At 29.2% G+C, this 21,160-nt stretch overlaps 1 protein-coding gene and 1 pseudogene across 3 annotated transcripts; one reads left to right on the top strand and one right to left on the bottom strand.

Annotated features, from left to right (window-relative positions):
* Nucleotides 1-749: 749 nt before the first annotated feature.
* Nucleotides 750-11,330, bottom strand: LOC145199834 (gamma-aminobutyric acid receptor subunit beta-4-like). 2 transcript variants are annotated; one of them, XM_090090495.1, is made up of 9 exons: nt 10,286-11,330; nt 9,833-9,918; nt 9,622-9,689; nt 5,111-5,337; nt 4,879-4,961; nt 4,593-4,724; nt 4,351-4,497; nt 2,053-2,261; nt 750-1,769 (listed from the first exon to the last, which is right to left on the bottom strand). In XM_090090495.1, the coding sequence occupies exons 1-9, from the start codon at nt 10,399-10,401 to the stop codon at nt 1,527-1,529; spliced, it is 1,311 nt and encodes a 436-aa protein (XP_089946621.1). In that variant the 5' UTR covers nt 10,402-11,330; the 3' UTR covers nt 750-1,526. The 2 variants fall into 2 exon arrangements, with proteins under 2 accessions (XP_089946621.1, XP_089946622.1); XM_090090496.1 differs by lacking the exon at nt 2,053-2,261 and having other exon boundaries at nt 10,286-10,620.
* An 854-nt stretch (nt 11,331-12,184) lies between these two features.
* On the top strand, nt 12,185-20,015 carry LOC149886835 (uncharacterized; annotated as a pseudogene). Its single transcript, XR_016453646.1, has 9 exons — nt 12,185-12,276; nt 16,275-16,621; nt 16,902-17,011; nt 17,141-17,300; nt 17,384-17,957; nt 18,058-18,203; nt 18,420-19,314; nt 19,518-19,789; nt 19,893-20,015. The product of XR_016453646.1 is annotated as an uncharacterized LOC149886835 (transcript).
* The last annotated feature ends 1,145 nt before the right edge of the window (nt 20,016-21,160 follow it).

Genomic DNA, 21,160 nt, shown 5'->3' with positions numbered 1-21,160 from the left:
CAGTTGACATATACAGGAATATATTTAGTTCATTAAAATCATTTTTTTTTAATCGTCAAGCGACTTGAAGAGCTTTCTCGTCAAAACCTTAGCTAGCTTTTCATTTAATCAGGTGAACATTTGAAGAAACTTTAAAATTATGTAAAATCTTGACTGATGTATATTTGCAATTCAATTTGCATATTTAACAGACAGATGCATATTTTACCATCTGGTAAAATATACATCTGTCTGTTAAACATGCATTTTGAAATTTGAAAACTTTGAAAATTAAAAAAAATTGATCTGAAGCTTTAAAATGCATAAGAAGCAACTGAAATTCTTAAAATGTTAAACTTAATATTCAAACAAAAATGTCTGTACGTTCGCAAATATTTTATGCTATTTTATTCATTTTTTTCATTGCGCTGTTTATGAAATGCATATTTGTAAATGCAATTAATCTTTATTTTGGTTCATGGACCAACGGAAGATGGTTTCTGATAAAGTTAATACAGTAGGTTTATTTGAGAATCTTTACAAAGTTTATAAGCCAAAAAAAAGTCAGTATCAAATGGGCAACAAAGCTCAGAACAATTGAGGATATGACGCAAATAAAAAGAAGAACAATTTTGAAACAAAATCTGAAACAAAAAACTTATGGTGCAGAAGTTTTTTGTTTCAGATTTTGGAGTTTGGGTTGGGTAAAAACGTACCTTTTGAATGACCCCAATAAATTTTTTTCCGATTCTGTAAAGTTGAAGAGAATGTTTTGTTTTAAAAAATTATATTTCGTAACTTTTGCAACATTCATTCGACGTACGCATTATGTTTATGTTAACGCTCATTTTTATATACATAACATAATTTTTACATAAATTTTTTACAACATGCGTTATAATTAGAGCAAATATTAATATTAATATTAAAGCAACAAAAATCCATAACATTCGCAGAACCAATAGATTTATTGTATGTATGTTGAGTTATAGTTACACATAAGCTACATTTAATTGATTTTTTGTTTATAAAGAATCAGGGAAAAAGTAAAAAGAATTATAGAAAAAATAAAATGAACTACAGAAGAAGTAAAAAGAATTACAGAAGAAGTAAAAAGAATTACAGAAGAAGTAAAAAGAATTACAGAAGAAGTAAAAAGAATTACAGAAGAAGTAAAAAGAATTACAGAAGAATTACAGAAGAAGTAAAAAGAATTACAGAAGAAGTAAAAAGAATTGTAGAAAAAGTAAAAAAAAATAAATAAATAAAAAGTGAAAATGCAGCGGAAACCAAGACAACCAACATTTTTTTAAAAATAATTTTGTTATTTTAAAAGCTCTTTAAAAATGGAAATTCAAAATACTTTATTTTTTAAAGTACATAGTAAAGGACATAATAGGTTTTAAGCTTTGTTTATTTAAATGTTTATTAATCAAGTGTATTGTGAATGAACTCTCACCATCCCCAACTTCGCTTGGTACTTGCACATGGTAAAAAGTTTTGAAATTTAGAAAGTTTTATACACATTTTGTGATAAAAAAAAATCATTATTCTAGAGACTTCAAGTCTTCTTTTAAATAGATTGTCCAATAAAATATGTTAAATATAAAGTACGAGAAGGGAAAAAAGAAACGAGAAAGTGATTCGATTCGATTGCATATTGCATCGTTTTCACGCTGTATTTTTTGCGCCATCTTTTGTTCTTCTTCTTTCTTTTCTTTTAATCTTTCTTCCCTGCTCACCATTCGCGGTGATAAAAGTTTGCTGTGCAAGCTGTCGCTTACAAATTTCTAAATGCAGGGATAAAAAAGCAATGTTAGATAAATAACAGTTTTTTTAGCGTGCATATAACTGCAGCATAAATAGTGTATAATAGTGCGTAAGTAGTGTGCATTTAACTATAGTGTGCAATTAACTGTAGTGCGCATATAACTGTTGTGTATATAACTATAGCCAGGTGCTGAAAGGAAAATTATCAAATCTCTATATTGTAAAGGTGGTCATTTCAGCACCAGGCCATTGATGTAACCAATAACATTTAACAAATGGATCGATGTTTTAAAAGATACTGACTGGTTTTGTTGAAATTGGCTTGCTTCGAATTTTTTTCATTAGATCGGGTATATTCAAAACAATTGTATACTCCAATAGAGTTAAAATAACACATATGAATGATGTCATTAGGTAAACGTCAATTGCCTTTATGTAGCTGACACGCGGTAACTGGGCGTTTACTGCGCCCCAAATTGTTGATATTGTCAAAAGAGTTGTTATACACAGAGCTGAAAATTAAAATATAAATGTTCAAATAAAAGAAATTCATTTATTTCTCAGTTTTTATATATTGACATTGAAGGATGTAATGCTATGCAATTTAAATGACCAGTCTTCAATTGATTTAGGAAAGAACCTACTTGTTAAGTTATAAAAAGCAACGATATCTTGATGATTACAAAAATGTTTTTTTACCTGAAAAGAAAAAAACGGAGTAGTTTAGTACTCTCCGTAAATTCAAAAACAGAACTTGAGTGACAGAACATGTCTTCATCACATGCTTTTTCCCTTTTCAGGCAAAAACATTTATGCAATCTGCAAGTTTAACAACGAATAATAACGAACAAAGTTCAAAATTCGAAACCAGTCTATTAAAATAAATCAAGCTTTCTAAAGTATTTTAAAATAGAAATCTTTACGCGTTTAAATTTTAGCAAAAGTTTGACAATTTAAATTTTTATTTTTAGAAATTTTGATGTTTTGAAAGAAAAGTTAACGGATTTTATAGAATAGCAATTCTGCGTAATGTCTTGAAAGGCCGAGACAAAATAATGAAATGAATGTGAGGTACTGCCAATCTTTTGTGAAATCTTATAACCTTGTAAGTCTAAATAAAAAAATTGTTTTAGATTCATTTGCTTTAATTGGCTTATTTAGAAGTTTGCACTTTGTTCGTTTTTATAAGTGTTGTGACCAAAACTAAAAATTGTAACTAACTTAACTAAAAAACCGTAACTAAATTTAGCCGACTACTAATTAGCCGACTGACATTTTAGCGTAACTAAAATTAGTCGACTAACCTTTTAGTCTAACTAAATTTAATCGACAACATTTTTAATTTGCGAAAAATATATTGTTACTGTTACCCAAAAAATACTTTTTTGAAATCTTGTTATGCGTTAGTCGTGAAGTGGTTGAGCGCCTTATTTTTAATTACAAATTGCTTTAGTTACAATTTTTATCTGCAGGGCAACTATTTCAAGGTTTGATTTTCAGAGTTTTTCAGGTTTTTGAAGAAAGGTTTGCGACATATACACTTGGAAATTTATAATAAAGCTTATCTAATTAGCCCCCCGTTATTATTAAGTACTTTTTTTAGATTTCAATGAAAAGCGGTTCAGATCTGGATTTTTTTAAAATTTCTAATTAAAGTGAATTATAAATTATAAAACACATGTGAAATCATTTTATATAAAAAAAATGGTGCTATGTTTTTAAAAGGTGTGTTATGTTAAAAGGTGTGTTATGTGCAGAAGCATTTTCGGATTTCCTTTACATAATACCTGCAATTATTTTATAAGGTAATAATACGTAATTTATTTCGTTCTACGCTCATAAAAACGTAGATATTTACAGTGACAACAATAACATTGTAACAGTTAGGCAATTAATGTTTTTTATTATTTTTATATTGTGCAATTGAATATATATTAACTCTCAATTTTGTTTTTCTTTTAAAAACTATTATTAAAATGCTAATAACTAATGATGTTTTCGGTATAAAGTATTAGCTGTTTTTGACGGAGTTGTTCTGCTAGCAAACCAATTTTTATTTGATTTAATAAAAGAAAGTTTGGGGTAATACTAGGTACAAATAAAAGATTTTTATTACCAAATTGTCACAAATTATATTACGTATTTTAAACTTCTTAAAAACAATAAATTTTGATGAATGTCTTTAAATTGATTTATTTGTCATAATTCATATTATGTTCATATAATTTCATGGTGTAGGTTATTCAGTTTTTTTTAGCACTAAATCTTGTTTTAGTCGACTAATTTTAGACTAAAATGTTAGTCGGCTAATTTTAGTTAGACTAAGACTAACCTTAACTTCCACCCCTAGTTTTTATTCGTTAAAAACCGAAAATAAAAACCCCTTTACTGAGTTTTATTATCCCAGAAATTATTTCATATATTTAAATCAAGCCAATTAGTTTTTTACGAATCTTGTTTATGCAATCATTTAGAGGTTGTGTTTACTTCATTTTGATTTTAAAAACTGAGCAATAAGATTTTCTATTGATGACTCAATTTTTTGTCACAAATGTTTGAAGTTATCGCTAATTTCTTTGAAAAAAAGCTTGAAACACTTACAAACTCTGGCTGGTATTGCAGTTCTTCTAATCCAAAGCGATACCCATGAAACCATCACAATTGCAGTTGAAGGTAAATATACTTGCATAATGGCGAAACCCATCAATCTTTTAAACCTAAACCTCCCTTCAAGAACTGTGTAATTTCCTATGTTTTAAATAGTTTATAAGTTAAAAAACGTAAACTGTGTTTTTTACAAAAAATGAACGTGAACATGAAGTAGATAATAATGATGATGTTACCTGCAACAAAGTATCTTTCTTCTCCTATAGTTTTGTGGTCAGTGAGATTAAATTCCGCCATTGTTTCCTCTTGTATTTCAATTCCTGGGTTCCAATACCAATCGTACTTTAGATGCCGAGAATCATACGTGTCTATATATACAACGAATACTTTGTAAATGATCATTCCATTTTGCACATTTTTCTGTAATATTAAGCGTTTTTTAAAAGGATGTGCTAAAACATACGCATGCGTAATAATGATTTTTGTGTGTCTAATAATCTCTATTAATATTGTAAATCTTACAACTAACGATTTCAAAACCACATAGCTGCACATCCATGGGGTAGGCTTTTAAATCCAATGTGCATGATGGTGATACAGTTATTCTAGATTTAGTCAAGGAAAATATTTTAAAACATGCTTCTTTTTACAATAAAAAGTTCTTTTTAGAGGGGGATGGAACAGAATTTCAAAAATAACTTTCTCTTAATTTTTTATTTGAATTTGTGTTTTACCTGAATATTTAGTAACTAACCTTGTCCCCCAGAAAACTGTACCATTTGGGTAGATATCAAGTTTATGGTTTTCTACAATAACATGATGGAGTGCACTTGTAACTGAGTTCATAAATACAGTGTCAGGCGTCCAAATTATGTTTGAAGGATGGCTAGTACCTATTGCTATAGTTAAAGGTTCGCTCAAGTTATGCGTAAGCCGATGATCCCACCAACGCTGTCGAAAGAACATATCCATTGTATACATCTGATGAATAAAAAATTTGTATGAATTAAATATTAAAGATATTGATTTTAACCTATTTAACAATAGAAACAAATGGATTAAATGAATGCAACGCTTAAATATGACCACCCCCAAAGAGCGCGGTTGTTAGAGAGAATATGGTATTCTTATTTCATACATATTAGCACTAGTTTGATTGGTGTCATTTTCTTTTATTGAAATAAAATATTTGAGCAAAAAAAAATTCTCTATTGTTTATCGTACAAAATCCTCATTGTGAAGATGAGGCAACACAAATGTAGTTTCCATTAGCAAAAACCTACAAAAGGCTGGCATACAGTAAATTAAGAAAAGGAGCGTATTGTACATTTTGCTGACGGTTTTTGGCAACCTATTGGTATCATCTGCTACTGCTAAACGTTCATTCAGTGCTCCTAAATATCTAAAAACATACATTAAATCAACAATGAGTACAAAGCGGGAACAACAGGTTTGGCACTTTAGACATCTCACAGAGACCGATAAATTGACATCGTAAAGTTTGTAATGGATGTTTTTTCAAGTTCACGATCATTTGGATTTGTTTTTATATATTTCTAACAAAAATACATCACATATAAACACATTTTTTTGTGCATCAATAAAAAAAAGTGTTTTTTTTTAATATGTGATGGAAATAACAAATCAATCACAGTTACATTCCTACTTTTGAAATATTTTAGCTGTTATTGCTTCTCAAACATGTGTTGGACTCTTGTTTGAAATATTACTCTGTGCATTTTCAAATATGGTTTGATAAGTGTTCTGTGTATGTTTCAGTTAATTATTTACAACTTTTTTATAGTCAGTAAAAAACAAAGCAAAAAAACAAAAAACAAAAAACAGTCCAATAAAAATGGATATTATAGGCAAAAAGGAATATTCTAATTCAGCTGAATTTAGTAATTCAACAACTCAAAAACAATACAAAGTCACGTGATTTTAAGAGAAAAAGGACGCTCTGTTTGAACTTTTCAGAACGCTTTTAAGCTACAAAATAGTGTTAAAACATGAGATCGGAAAAGAAAAGAAACTTGTGAAGATAAATTATTTATCTTTTGTTAAAGCCAGAAAAGAGTTTTTACATAAATATTCAGCACGATCAAATAAGAAATAGGGCACAATTTTTGTGGACTGATGAATCTAAAGTTAATATTTTTGATCAGATAGTAAGCAGTAGGAAGGCAGACCTCAAAATAAAGAGTTTGGCCTGTGTTACACTAACAAAAGTAAAGTTTGATGATCCATTATGTTTTTTAAATGTGTTAGATAATTTTGTTTGTTTTTTTCTTTCACTGTTTTTTTTCTTCTCACAACTTAAACTCGTTAATTGAGTTGTCAACTTTTCCTACAGAAAACCTGAGTCCTCGTTTGTAAAGGCTACCTGCGTCCTCATTTGTAAAAGCTACCTGCGCCCTCGTTTGTAAAAGCTCGCATACTTAACCACAAAAAATTTGCAAACCTTTAAATTTTTTAAAAAGACTTTTCAGCTTATGCCACAACTCATCTGCATTATTTGGGGGAAATTGAAAATCTAAAAACTTTACAAAAATTAGGGGAAAATTGAAAATTTAAGAACTTTCGCCATGGAGTTTTTTTTGTTTATCTGCGTTACTGTGCACCTTCGAAAGAATGATAACTAGTAATTTCTTGAACAATAACATAAACAAAGCGCTTTCGTTTGTTTCCAGACTATATATTCTTGTGACTATGTTTATATATTAATTAAAGATCAAATTTTGATTAAATTTCATCACAGTCATAATAACAGATAGTCTGGCCAGTTAAGCCGTTTTCGCAAGATTCTATTGTTTTCAAACATTAGAAGTAAAAATTTTGAATTTATTTTGAAAATAGTTAATTTATTGTGCCTAGTCTACTAACTAGTGCACAAAAATCTAAAAAATTGCAAATTTTGTAGAGGAACAGCCTATTGATTCTCTTATATTAGATCTAGAATCAGACTTTTTTTTTGAAAAAAGTTTCTTAATGATTTCGATGCTTTTCTTACAGAAATTGAGAATGGAAGCGTTTCAAACAACATTAACTGCCAGCAGTCTGTGAAAAAATGCAAGTCAGAGAAAGGACTCAAACACCACATAACAACGCATTAATATAAGATTGACTCTTCAACACTGCAAAGAAAAGCAGCAACTAATACTAAGCGTGCGTGTACTGCAGAAGAATTCACAACTTTCATTAAAAAAAGCATTAAATTTGTATAAAACGATCTTCGCTACCCTCTATATCAGAGATGAGCTTTCAAGGTATAGCTTCTCAGAAAATGATGCAAAGCATTCATTCGATCTGATAAAGGAAGTTATTGAAAACTTTAATGGTGATGCAGAAGTTTTTTATCCAAAATTTTACAAAGTTGCTGGTAAGAAAGGTTTTATGAAAAATCTCACAGATAAAACCTCAACTCTTGTAGGATATGACCTTGCAAATCACATTTTGGCTCACTTGACTAAGTCTAAAAATGCCTCCTCAGTTTTAGTTATTGATGATGAAATTAAGTTTAAAGATAAAGAAAAAAATTTAATTGACTACTTGGGTGGGTATGTATTTAGTACTTTTTATTGAAGGATACATTATTCAAAAAGTTGACAAATCAGATTTGACAAGAAACACTCTCAATTTTGTTGGCTGGAAAATTGTAGAAAATGATTCTAATTATTTTGACAAGTATAATCATGATACTAATAAAAAATTTACTATTTTAAAAGATCGAGGTGGTCTTTGGTTTATATCATCTGATACTTTGTCACTATTTAAAATAGCAGGAATAGCATTTAGAAAATCAACAAAAATTTTAAGTAAAAATGTTGACTGCAGAGTTGCTTCAAGATGTTGGAGTTTTATCTCACTTCTCAAAAATTTTTCTTCTACCAAAGTATCTGAAGAATTGTCTCTCAATCTTCTAGACCATCTTTTAACTCTTTATATTTGTGTTTGCTCATTTTCCTACTCAAAGGACCTTGTAAATTTGCATAAAATCAAATCTAAGAACAAAAGAACAAATTCGTTAAGAAAAGAAGTCAAGAAAGGATCTTTGAAATCCACTGAATAGTTCAAATAAAAAATAGATATTAGAAAAGGTTATTTTCGTAGCCATAAATGTCATTAAAAACTTGTTCTTGCATAGGAACTATATTGCAGCATGATGGAGAGATGCAATGATTAATAAAGTGAAAACAAAATAAAGTTAAGAAAGTTCTTATTTTAAGTATCAAATGCTATATAATTAAAAGTAGTTTAATAGTTATTTATTTTTATTATTTTGTTAAAATAATTTTGAAATAAATAATGTTAAGAATTTTATTTTAGCCTCTCCTTTCTTTGAAACACAACTTCAACTTAAGAGATCACTTTTCAGTCTCCTAGAGAGTTTTAAAGGTTAACAATGTACCTTTTGGTGCCCCAATTACCACTTACCTTTAGTTTCCACAAGCAAGCTCTTTGGTAAAGGTCTTTGGTTCTGGATTATTATCAAGACTATTAGTTCCTATAATTGGTAACCTAATGTTTTCTAAGGAGAGATTTGGGCAAGTATGAAGGCCATTGTTTAGATCTTTATAAAATAATTTAAATATCTGATTCCACAAAATGTGATTATCAGTATTCCACATATATCTTTGTTTACAAACAGTGTGCACCAGTCTAACAATAAGATAAACAACAGCGCACTTCAACTGGCCAGACTATGTATTTTATGACTATGATTTCATTAAGAAAATGAAAGAGAAGAAAAAATGAAACAGAAGCGCTTTTTGATTATTTTAATAAAATTTAAACCTGCTTAATCAGTCGTCATTAAACATTAAAAACTTTTCTTTTTTCTACATCAAAGTATTTTGATATTTTTATTTTTATCCTTGGTTTTACTTGCTAAAAGAACTAAATTCAAAAAATTAAAAAAAAGATCACAACGAATAAGTAGTAGACAAACGCCAATACACCTATCTACTTGCTAAATACACCTATCTATTTGCTTGAACAGTTAGTTTCAACTATTTTATTATTTTGGTAAAAAAGATTAAATTGATAATTTATGTTTTGTAAATCATGAAATTGGTCTTTAAAGATGTCTTTTTTTTTTTGCAACAAATTTGCTCGGAAGTCCTATTAAGTTTAATGATTTTTAAATTAAAAAAAAACGAATTTTTTCATTACTAGCTTTAAATCATAGATAATGTAGCAACTCCCGGAATATTTTCATATCGAAAATATAAAAGTTATTTTCAACAAAATATAAAATGCACTAACCATATCAATGGCGTCCAAGTTGCTAAAGGAGATAATAGTTGCATCTACCATTACCATCACTGGATCTCCTAAATGTAATTAGTGCGAACTTACTACTTTACTCACTGTAATCATTTAAACGAATAATATAACGCTTTTGTGTAAGGACATTGTGGTGTGCTGTTGTGTAAAATATTTTAAAAAAATACAATAAACAATATTTGTCTTTTACCTATATAATTAGGTCTCAACTTTCGATTATAGTTTTTTAACAATTTGTTAATTACCTCAGTCACCATTTTGTCTGATTCTCGAGCTCTGTAATTGAGAGAGAAAATAAAGCTCCAATAATAACTGAAAAACTACATAAAAAACGCACATAAAAATAACAAATTACATAGCAAAAGACGAATATAACGTTTTTACAATGACAGCGTCTTCATAAACTTTGTGGTATGAATCATTTTTTCAAGAACTTAAAACTTATTCTCGTGTTTTTCTTATAAATGGAGGATAACTAGATGATAAAAAATCGAGGCAAGGTGTTTTAATCAAGATTTAACAGTGAAGCGGAAAAAAAATGCAGGTAAAACCAGGTAAAACCTAAGAGGATCTCTTCAAGAAGATTTTATGACAAACAAAATGCTTTTAAAAAGTTTTAAAAGTTGTTTTTTTTTTACTCCACCTTTTTTCATCTGCTGCTTGAAAACAAGATCCATCAGGATTTGGATTGCACTTTATTTCCAGACCATTCCCGTAAACAAAGGAATAAAAAATAATTAAAATCACTGTTACGGTCATAACTTCTTTTTATAATTATTGATTAATTTTAAAAACAACTGCACAGTGGGTAACTTTTTTTCGTTCTTCTGTAACTTAGAATGTTTAGCTATATTGTAAACTCTTCCATCTTTTTTTAAAAAAGGATACACTTGAATAGAAAACAAAAAGGTTTTAATAATTAAATAAGATGTTTAAAATACTTCAATTTTATGACTTGTGCGTTATCGTTTTAATATTATCACAGTTTTATATGTTGAATTAAGAGTAAAATATTATTATAGAATCTTGTAAAATATTAATAAAAAGCTTTCATCTTTTCTGCGTGAAATACATGGACCAGATTGAATTTAACAATGGTGTAATTCGGTATCAACTCACAGCTACAAATTTTTCAAAATATTTTAACAAACGTATGTGAGAGCATATTTCGTAAAAAATTAATGTAGAATGAAAACTTGAAATTTTAAAATATTAATAAAAAGCTTTCATCTTTTCTGCGTGAAATACACGGTAAATTTATTTTATAAAAAAAAGTAAATTCAGTAAATATATTATAAATTCAGTGGTAATTTTTGCAATTCTTTTTCTTTTTCCTTTCTAATCTTACGCTTTTTAGCGCCACTTTTAACTTTTGATGTTCCGCCATGATAAAAAGGATCTTACACTTACAAATTCCAAAAACTGGTGAAATCAATAAAAGTTTTATTACTTTTTTGAATTAATTTTTTACCCCTAAAAAAAAATACATAAATTTTATAAATGTCAGAAACACGTATTGTTGAGGCAATCCAATAAATTGAGTTCAAACAATGTTCTTGACGTTAACACATAGGTATATCTTGACATAATGATCCATTTTAAAGACCTCTAAATATTATATGTATTAAACCCGTTTTTTAAAACGGGCTAGCACACTAGTAATATATTAAAAATGAAATAATGCAATAGTACTTGCTTACCTTCGGTTATAAGAAAAAAATATATATGTATATTTATATACATATGACTAAATAAACAACGTAGAAGTTCACAAATATAAAAAACGATGACTTAATTAAACAAAAACCTATACTCTTTAAATATTCTCATTGAACTACAAAAGTTTGTAAATGTTTTAGCGCAAAATATTACAAACGTTACTTAGATAACAAAAATTCAAATTTTAAAAAAAAAACAACTTAAAAGTCATAAATCGAATCTCGATTTATATTTATGAACTTTGAGTAATGTCGAAGTTTGGGCTCTTTTTCGACGGGCCCTTAGGCCTACTCTTGCTATAGGGTAGCTACGTGCCTGGACCAGATTGAATTTAACAATAGTATAATTCGATATCAACTCACAGCTACAAATTTTTCAAAATATTTTAACAACCGTATTTGAAAGCATATTTAGTAAAAAATTAATGTAGAATGAAAATTTGAAGCCAAATAAAAAATTTATATTTATAAAAATTTAACAAAAAGTGTTTAGAATTACCACATTTTTATTCAATATGTCCTCTTTCAGCATCAATCGCAGCTTCAAGTCGACTCCTGAACCTGAAGCAGGTAGTTTGGATATAGTCCTTGGACATCTTATTAACTCTTCAGAGAGTTGACACTGTTGTGGGGATATTGACAAACCCTTGACTCCACATTGCATAGATTGAATAATCAAGAGGTGACAAACCTGGAGATTGAGAGGGCTAAAACTCTTTTGGCCAGTGTTTTGGCAGGTTCTTCTGGAACCGTCTATCAGTTATCTGGGATGTATGGAATGGTGCTTCATCCTGCTGTAACACAACACTGTTATCTTAAGATTAATGGGCCTCAATTCAGAGTTTGATATAGTTCTCCAGGATTCAAATAAACTCATTTGTATCAACTTTTCAACCAGATATGATGAAGACCGGAGGTATCATGAAACCATCTATAGAAATCAGCCCAAACATCATTACTGAAGGCGGATGTTTGGTCTTGAATGTATACTTTACATTTTCTGGGACTGCTAGGACTGGTTAATGACTAATAAAGCAATTGTTTATGCTGTTTGAGACAGTATTAACAATAAACAATTTCTTATCTGAGAAGAGGATGATTGTTGGTCTCTTCTTCAAGAGGCTCAGAAGCTTCTTTGATCTTTCAAATCTTTTTTCTTTGACACTAGGGGAAACCAGGTGTTTTTAATCCTGGGTCTTGACTTTGCTTTCAGATCCTTCATGACAACTTTTTTGATGGTGTGTTCACTGACTGTTAGCTCTTTAGCTATTTTCCTCATTAACCGTACTGTATTTTGAGAAATTAGACCCTTGATGGTCTTGATTAACTTCAAACTGACGAGCTCAAACTGACCTCTTCAAACCACTGCTAGGTTTTATCTCAATACGACCATCTTAACACTTCCTCCAATCACAGTGCAGAAAGTACTCAGAGGCTTGTATAGAATCTTAACAATGTTTTTGTCTTTTGGATTCATGTCAAGGTCAACAATGGGCTTATTTTTGCGATTCATCTTCACTTTTTAGTTGTTTTTTTATTTACTTTATTTTCAGATTTTTGCGTCAATAATAAAAAGTTACATGCTTAAAAACTTATTATGAAGCATGTGGTCGCATACGTTATATCTTTTTGATTTTTTTGAAATTTGGTACAGCACAACGAAAAAAGTCTCCTGAAAAAATTTTGATAGCCACTTTAAAGTGGTTCTCAAGATATTCAATTTTTAAATGTCCCATCCACCAAGTTTTTTCACTTTTTTGTAGAGAGAAAAAAAAATTAAAAGAAATTTTTTAAACATTTCTTCAGTAGTAGCTTTTTAGTAAATGCTATTTTTAGTAAATGCTATTTTTCTTCAGTAGTAGCTTTTAGTAAATGCTATTTTTCGAAACTTAGAGCGACATTATCGATACTTTAGGAAATAATTAACTTTTAGTAATTACACTTTTCCGCAAACTCTTTTATAATTGAATCCTAAACACCAGTGAGTATAAACACCAGTAATGGTAAATTTCTATGTGATGGCATTGGAGAAAAAGATTGGTGAGTTGGTAAAGTAGAAAATCTAAATGACGATTAAATACTTTAATTATGTTCTTGCGCCTTTGTAACCCTTCACGGTCTTTTAATCAGCCACATTTTAGTAATAAATATTACCATAACACCAACAAGCACTATTGAAAACAATAATATACAGTTAAAGTAATAGACTTTGATTTAATAACAAAAAAGATTTTATGATTTAAACGATGTTTGAATAAATTGTAAAATAATATTTGAATATTCTTGCGTTGATATTAAAACTTTTTAAAAACGTTTCCTTAATTGATTTTTAATTTATTTAAAAAATAATACTTTTATTTTATTTCAAAAAAAATATTTTTATTTTATTTCAAAAATAAAATTTTGAAAAGTGCTATTACTAAAAATAATTTCTAAAATATAGATGAATTCATCATAACTTTTGAAACAGTATTTACTAAGAGCTACTTAAGAGAAAAAGTTTAATTTTTTTTTTTTAATTTTGCCTCTTGACAAAGCAGTGCAATAACTTGGTTAACCGAGAATAAAGATATTTGAAAATTACCTAGCAACCTTTTAATCTGACGGTTTTTTAATATTAAGAACAGATTCTCCTTAAAAGTCTTACCAAAAAGGTAAAATTTCGTTACTTTTTGATAATATATCTATAACTAGGGGTCGCTAGTATAACTAGGAATCGCTAGTATAACTAGGGATCGCTAGTATAGGGTAAGGTTGCTAATATTGTACCGATGCCTATATTGTACTTTTAACATAACTCGTTATTTTTACAACCCAAAAGAAATTTTTTAATTTATTTTTTATCTTTGCTGAATGAAATTAAGTAGTCAACTGTTTTTTTTTGTCATCCAGCTGTATTAAGGCCAGAGTAAGCTCTTGTTGGTTTGTTATTGGAGATTTCTTATTTTAGGTTTTTATGGCTAAGCGTATTTCACTAAAGAAAGTAGAAGATATGATTTGTTCAGTGTATTTATGTTAAAGCATAATTTATCTAAATTCAAAATAAATACCTAGAATTTAAAATATCTTATTTTTAGTTTTCAAATTTTTTAACTAACTGAATGTCAGATTAGTTGCGTAAATTGTACCTCAAGGCATATCCTTAATTGTACCGACGCAACCATTCTGACCGCTAAAAATGCGTGTAAAGTTTAACAAATTCCTTTTGAGATTCCAATTAGAGAAATATCCATACTTACAAAACGAACTTCACCACTTAAACAAAAAAAGAAAAATTTCAGTATTACTCTTGTATTGACAAGCAGTCCTTAAAAAGATGCACTCTCTAGTTCAGCTTTACCAATATGTCAAGGCTGGTGTCATGTTGACTGTGCAGGTGTTAATCAAAAACAGACACAATATATCTGAAACTTTTGCCAAAAATAATGTTTTTATGTATTTTACTTTACAATATTTAGTGTAGTTGTTTTTAAAACAGATACAGTATATATTGTTTTACATTATTTAGTATAACTATCTTTAATATCTACCTTCCTCCACTATTTTAATCTTAGCTTACCCATTGGTAAAATATTTCCTATTGCTGATTTTATAAAAACCATTCCTTTTAATCAGTTCTTTAAATCCCTTAAATCTAAAATCATAAAATATTTGCAAAGCTGTAAAATAATTGAAATCAAGAAAGTGGTACAATATCGGATTACAATGGTACTATTAAGGATCTAGTTTCCTTAATTGTACTCTTAACGCTATTTTTTTAGTTTGATTCTTCGAGACTTAACGCTTTTTAAATTTTGAGCTTTTTAAACATGTTTACAACAAACAGTCCCAAAATTATGAAATCCAATTGAAAATCCAGGTTTCTACTCAGTAGATTCCCTACATTTTTTAATTTTGTCTTAGGGGGTACAATATTGGCAACCTTACCCTAACTAGGGATCGCTAGAATACGGTATACCAAGGACGTATTAATAGATGGACGTTCAACGCATTGTTATAGATCAAAGGTGCCGCCAATTAGCCAAAAACTATGCGTGTTACCGTCAATTTTCTAAATTCATATACAGATACTCCGACTTCTACCCGTCAAATTTCCGTCAAAAAACCTCCCTCAGTAAACCCATTATAATTATGCATTTACTGAAGCTTATGGTTATAAAAGATAAAAAAATTAATCAAGAATAGTTCACAAATCTGAAAAAGGTTGATTTGAGCTATGAACTTTGCTTAATAAAAATTTAGCTGTGTTTAAACTTTGACGTCTAAAACTAGGCTTTTGCAAAAAGGCTATATTTGGTTTACTAGAATGGAGAAAGTGAAACAAATTTTCCTTATTAAATTGAAGCTGCTATGATATAGTTTAAAGGTCGAAAAAGATATTTTTAGTGTTCTTTTCACCCCACTCTCAGATTATGCTTCCCACTTTAAGGTTCAAATCAGAGAGTATTTCTTATTTTTGTCGGAAATGTCGAACTTATTTGCCTCGCTTTTTTTTTTCTCTTGAATTTGTGATTTTTTTTTTTCGTGAACGACCTAGTTAAAAAATTTCTTACTTTCGATACCTAAACTGCATTTTTTCTAAAGGTATTATAACTAAAAGCATCTTAAAGTTCATAAAATACTATTCGTTTCAGGAGTTGGAAAGATATATAAAGTATGTATTTTTAATGAGCATTTTTGTTTAAGCATTTTTAAACTGTCATGTAGAGCTACTTTAATTATAATGATCTTATTTTTTTAATTATTACTGTTGTTACTAATAGTAATAACAGAAATAATAAAAATGATAAGACCATACTTTTAGTTGCATATTCTTGAGCCTTCTACAAGTGATGTATAGCCTTATTTCTAACCTTTTCTAAATATTATATCAAAAGAAGTAATCTTATATTCATATTTATTATCTCATTACAGGATAAAAAAAACGAGTCTTCATGAGGAATATTTAAAACATTTATGGATTTTGGAGAACATCAACACGACATGGAATTCTTTATACGACACATCATTTACAAAGATTTTGTCCAAATTACCTTCAACTAATTTGGTAGAAAAATTATCTGCAGCTGAAAAAAAGAAAAAGTTAAGAGAATCTCACAGAGAAATGAAAGCAACTGTTGAAACTCAGTGGACAAAAGACAATAAAGACATGAATACACTGCTTGGTGTTCGACAGTCAAAGTCTGCCTATTCAAAGCTACGGACTAGTCTTCACTTTGAATCCAAACAAGATGCTTTAAAAAGGAAGAAATCTGAGGAAGGTACTTGTTAGTAATATATTAAACTTTATAACAGTAACTTTTTTTAATATGCTGATAGTTTGCTATATGTTAAACTATCAAGATATATAAGAAGCGAGAATTTTACGCAGGTTAACGTTTTATTTGTGTCGCACTATAGCGTAACCACTATATACAACGTATAAATTGATATACCTATAAGCGTACTACTAATTTGCTGGATCAGTAACCTTTACACATGAAAATCATGCATTTTCAGTGCATATGTTTAGTTCATGTATTCAAGTGAATATTACTATAGGCAAAGCTAAATGTATGAAGAAAAAAAGACATTCTCCAGATCCGAAAAGTATTGAATTCGACAAGTCTGGGTTATTAAAAGATGTGCAGGAGATCGAAAAAGGCTCAAAAGTAATATAACTCTATTTTTGTTACTCTCAATTATGTTTTATTTTTTACAATTTAAACAAATTAAAACCTATAGACTACAACTATTTTATAGAATTGCTTTTGTAAAAACAACATAAAATCTTATAATAGATAAATCTCTCTGAACTTGCGAGGAAATATGGAATTCCGGGATGTAATGGCAACATGGTTGTGAGAGAGTTCTTGGAACAAAATAGCGTGGATTTAACCACTTTTAGAAACAATAAACTTAATAAGCTAAGAGTAAGACGAATGTATAACAAATTACCAGGTGACCATGAATAAAATTTTGTGTTATGGAAAAATGTGACCCGTACACAATTTTTGCAATAAAATATAAGTTTCCAGTTATAGGCAGTGGAATCTCAGTACCAATGCCACGACCATTGAACAAGATTAAAGCAGATTTAATTGAAAACATTCACTCCGGAAAATATGTGTTAGGGACATTAATTGAACCGAAAGAATCCTCAAAGTTAACAATTGATAAACATGGTCAAATAACAACGTCCATATATAATCTTTCAGCAAGGAAAATTCCTCTGTACGAAATATGTAAAAGAATTTTTGAAAAACATGTCTCTCAAAAAATAATTCGAGAAAACCAAGCAGGAATATTTAAACGTAGCTTAATAGTTTGGGCAGATCATGCTTCTATTTTAAATTCTGGTCATTTGTTGATTACAGTAAAACCAATTTATGATGCAAATCTTTTTTTTACTGACCAAGAAATGTTTAATAAAACTGGAGTCCACTTTAATGTACAAGAATTGGTGGAAACACCTCACATATATATATTTGGATGTATCAGTGACAGCATTGCAGAAAAACTTTCTTATGTTGAATCTAGAATTGACGACAAGATCTCTGCATATTCCTGTTCTAGTTGATGGAAAAGAAGTTCATGATGTATTAAGATTCTTCCATGGTAAGAATGCCTACTTTATCATACTTCAATAAGTATAAATGTAAACATAAAATGGTTTTAACAAAATTTTATTTCTAAAATTCAGCTTTGGTTTATTCAGGTGATCATCCAGAAATACAATATGAAGCTGGGAATCTTCATGGTGGTCATTATCCATGCTTGTGTAGTTGCAATATAAATCAATTTACAAATATCACATATGTTTATTCACATAATATAATATCATTAGAAGAGAGAAGAAAAAAGGTAATATGCCAACAATTGAAAATTTAACAAAATATTTCTCTATTTGCTTTATTACTGTTTCAAAAACTACAACATAATTAAATTACAAATATATATAGAAAATCTTCTACAAATAGTATCTAGGATTGCTATATTTAACTATTCATTAAACATTGAAAATTTATGTTAAAAGCTTTACAAGAAAACCAGAATCATGTTAATATTTCTTAACTAAAGGTTGTTGCTGGCCCAGCAGGAAGAAAGTTGAAAGCAGTTAATCCTTTTCAACAGCTCAGCTCTGAAAATCTTAATCTGGAAATCAGTTTCAGAGTTAAACAGAAATATCCAAGGGCAGAGGCTAACAAAAAAGCAACAAGAAAAACTTTTGAAGGATGACCTTGCTAGTGTTTCATGAGCTCCAGCACTGTGTTTTGGCAATGAGTTTAGTTCACTAGTTCAATCAAATCTGCAAAACTATGAAGTTAACCCTATAGAGCCACTTCATGATTTTAAAGGCCACATAAAAAACGTTTGGGATGTTCTTCCAGAAGTATTGAGCCTCAGCGAGAAAAAAGCTTTTGAAGACACATTAAAATTATGTTTTGGAGAGAGAGAGACAAAATACGAGGAGCAGACTATCGACTGTCAACTATTGTTGTCTATGATGCAATGAAAGAGATCTCGAGTACAAAGATAAAAACATTTTTGCAGACTATAATTGAATTGCTCAAGTCTGCTTATTTACCATCACAATGCAGGTCACCAAAGACAATTCTTCGCTTATACAATCTTGGATTTCAACATGCCCTTCTCTGCCAATCAGTTTTTGGCTTGAATCCACATAAGATTAGCAAGAATAAACTCTATGGCATATACTACCACTCAATTACAACACATCTTCCTGAAGTTTCACGCATCATCTCACCAAGTTCCCTGCATACAGAAAATGAAGAACAAATCTTTAGTAAAATCAAGCAAATTAGTTTGAACACTTCTTCTCGAAAACTTGAATCAATACGTGACAACAGTATCATTCGAATCCAAGCAGAGGAAAAATTTCTAAAAGAGATGAACAACAATTTAATAAAAACAAGTTCAGTCTCTAAAATAACAAAGTTTAGCAAAGCAACAGGTAATATCAATCATATCAATCATTTTAACACACACACACAGATATATATATATATATATATATATATATATATATATATATATATATATATATATATATATATATATATATATATATATATATATATATATATATATATATATATATAGATCATTCAGTACAGACAAAAATTTCAACTGCCATTCATCATAAAATAATACAAGCCCATCTTGAACGAATAAGTGATTTTATGCTATGTGGAGAAGGCGTTTGGTGGCATTTAGAAAACAATTGTATAGTTTTTCATGATGGAGAAACTGATCCTGATTTTAGGAATGAAGGTCCTACTTTAATGCATTTTAATGAAAATAACCTTCAATCAGTGAACTTACATTTAAAAAGCTGTTGGGAAAAATGCATTGATAAAAAAGTTAAACTTCCAATAGACTTATTAAATATGAATGCAGATACAGAGAATGTTGAAGACAGATATTCAGTATGTGAAAACTAAATACCTAATTGATGAAGTATATATTATGACCAAATCTTTCCAAATAAGTGTATTTATATAATTTGTAATTTATATATTTGTTTCACAGGTGAATGAAAACCAAGAAACATTCAACAAAGAATCTGAACTTGACAAACTAATAGATTTAAACTTAACAGAACATTTTAATACTGATAACGACAATAGTAGTATATTTGAAATAAATTTTTAAGTTGCTTTAGTGATTACAACTACTATAACAACACAAAAATAAAGAGAAGATATGCATCAGTCAGCAAGTACCTCAAGAACCCCAAGAAGGTTTAATACTGAAGTTCTTAAATCAAACATAGTGAAAAAAATATGCAGTTATAGGTTATTCTATACAGTTAAGGGTGTTCGACAAGATCCACATGTTTTCAAAGAAAAACAACATGAAAGTTTAAGAACAGTAAGCTCTCCATTGCTATCAATCTTACAAATTGAAGTGGAGATAACTTACTCGAAACTCAGAGATGTAGTTAGTAACTAGGAAAATAGTTTTTACATAAAAAATAAGAGTTCCAGACCACAAAGATTTTTTAATAACTCAGTCTCAGAAAAATATTCACGAAAAGCTTAGTAATCCATATAGTATAATACTATAAAATAATACTTTATTTTTATAAAATAAAAATCTTTATATTTACCTGTATGTTATTATCAATTATCGGTTGTTTTTGCAAAAACAAGGTCGGCCGATGAAAACTGTTTCTGCAAAAATAGTGTCGGCCTATGAAAACTTCTTAACGTCAAATTCTAAATGCGATCAATCCCGCAAGGTGAAAACACGTCACACGCGTTTAAACAAAAATAACACGAAAAAAAAACGAAATTTTCTCAGACTGGTCTTAAATCACCCGAGATGGCAGACAAATGTATTTTGATTTTCGTGACGTCATCTCGAAACACAGAATACTGGTATCCACTGATCTCTATAATAACTGGATAGCGCAACTCCGAGCAAAACTTATTTTTTGACGCTAAAATCGCCATATTGGAAAGCCCAAAAAATTTAATTCCCGTAAGCATTAAGTTCTGTTTTTCGGGTTATCGCTTTAAATACTCAGTATCGGATTTCAGCGTTCTGGGGCTTTCCAATATGGCGATTTTGGCGTCAATTTTGATATTAGAGATGCACTATCCAGTTATTATAGAGATCAGTGTTGGTATCTTGTGTAAGCTGTTTGACTCGTTTACCAGAAGGCTTCATAAAATTTGACAGTTCGGCAGTTTCAAGTAGTAATTGTAACTGTGGATCATCAACTAATTGGATTTATTATATTTATTAATATTCATATGCCCTACATATAATATCTGGGGTATATAAAACTTCAC

Source organism: Hydra viridissima, unplaced genomic scaffold (genome assembly GCF_058129835.1).
Source record: "Hydra viridissima isolate aposymbiotic clone 2 unplaced genomic scaffold, HvirCarnegie_v1 scaffold_6, whole genome shotgun sequence".
Taxonomy (NCBI): Eukaryota; Metazoa; Cnidaria; class Hydrozoa; order Anthoathecata; family Hydridae; genus Hydra; species Hydra viridissima.
This window is presented reverse-complemented; position numbering and strand designations above follow the sequence as displayed.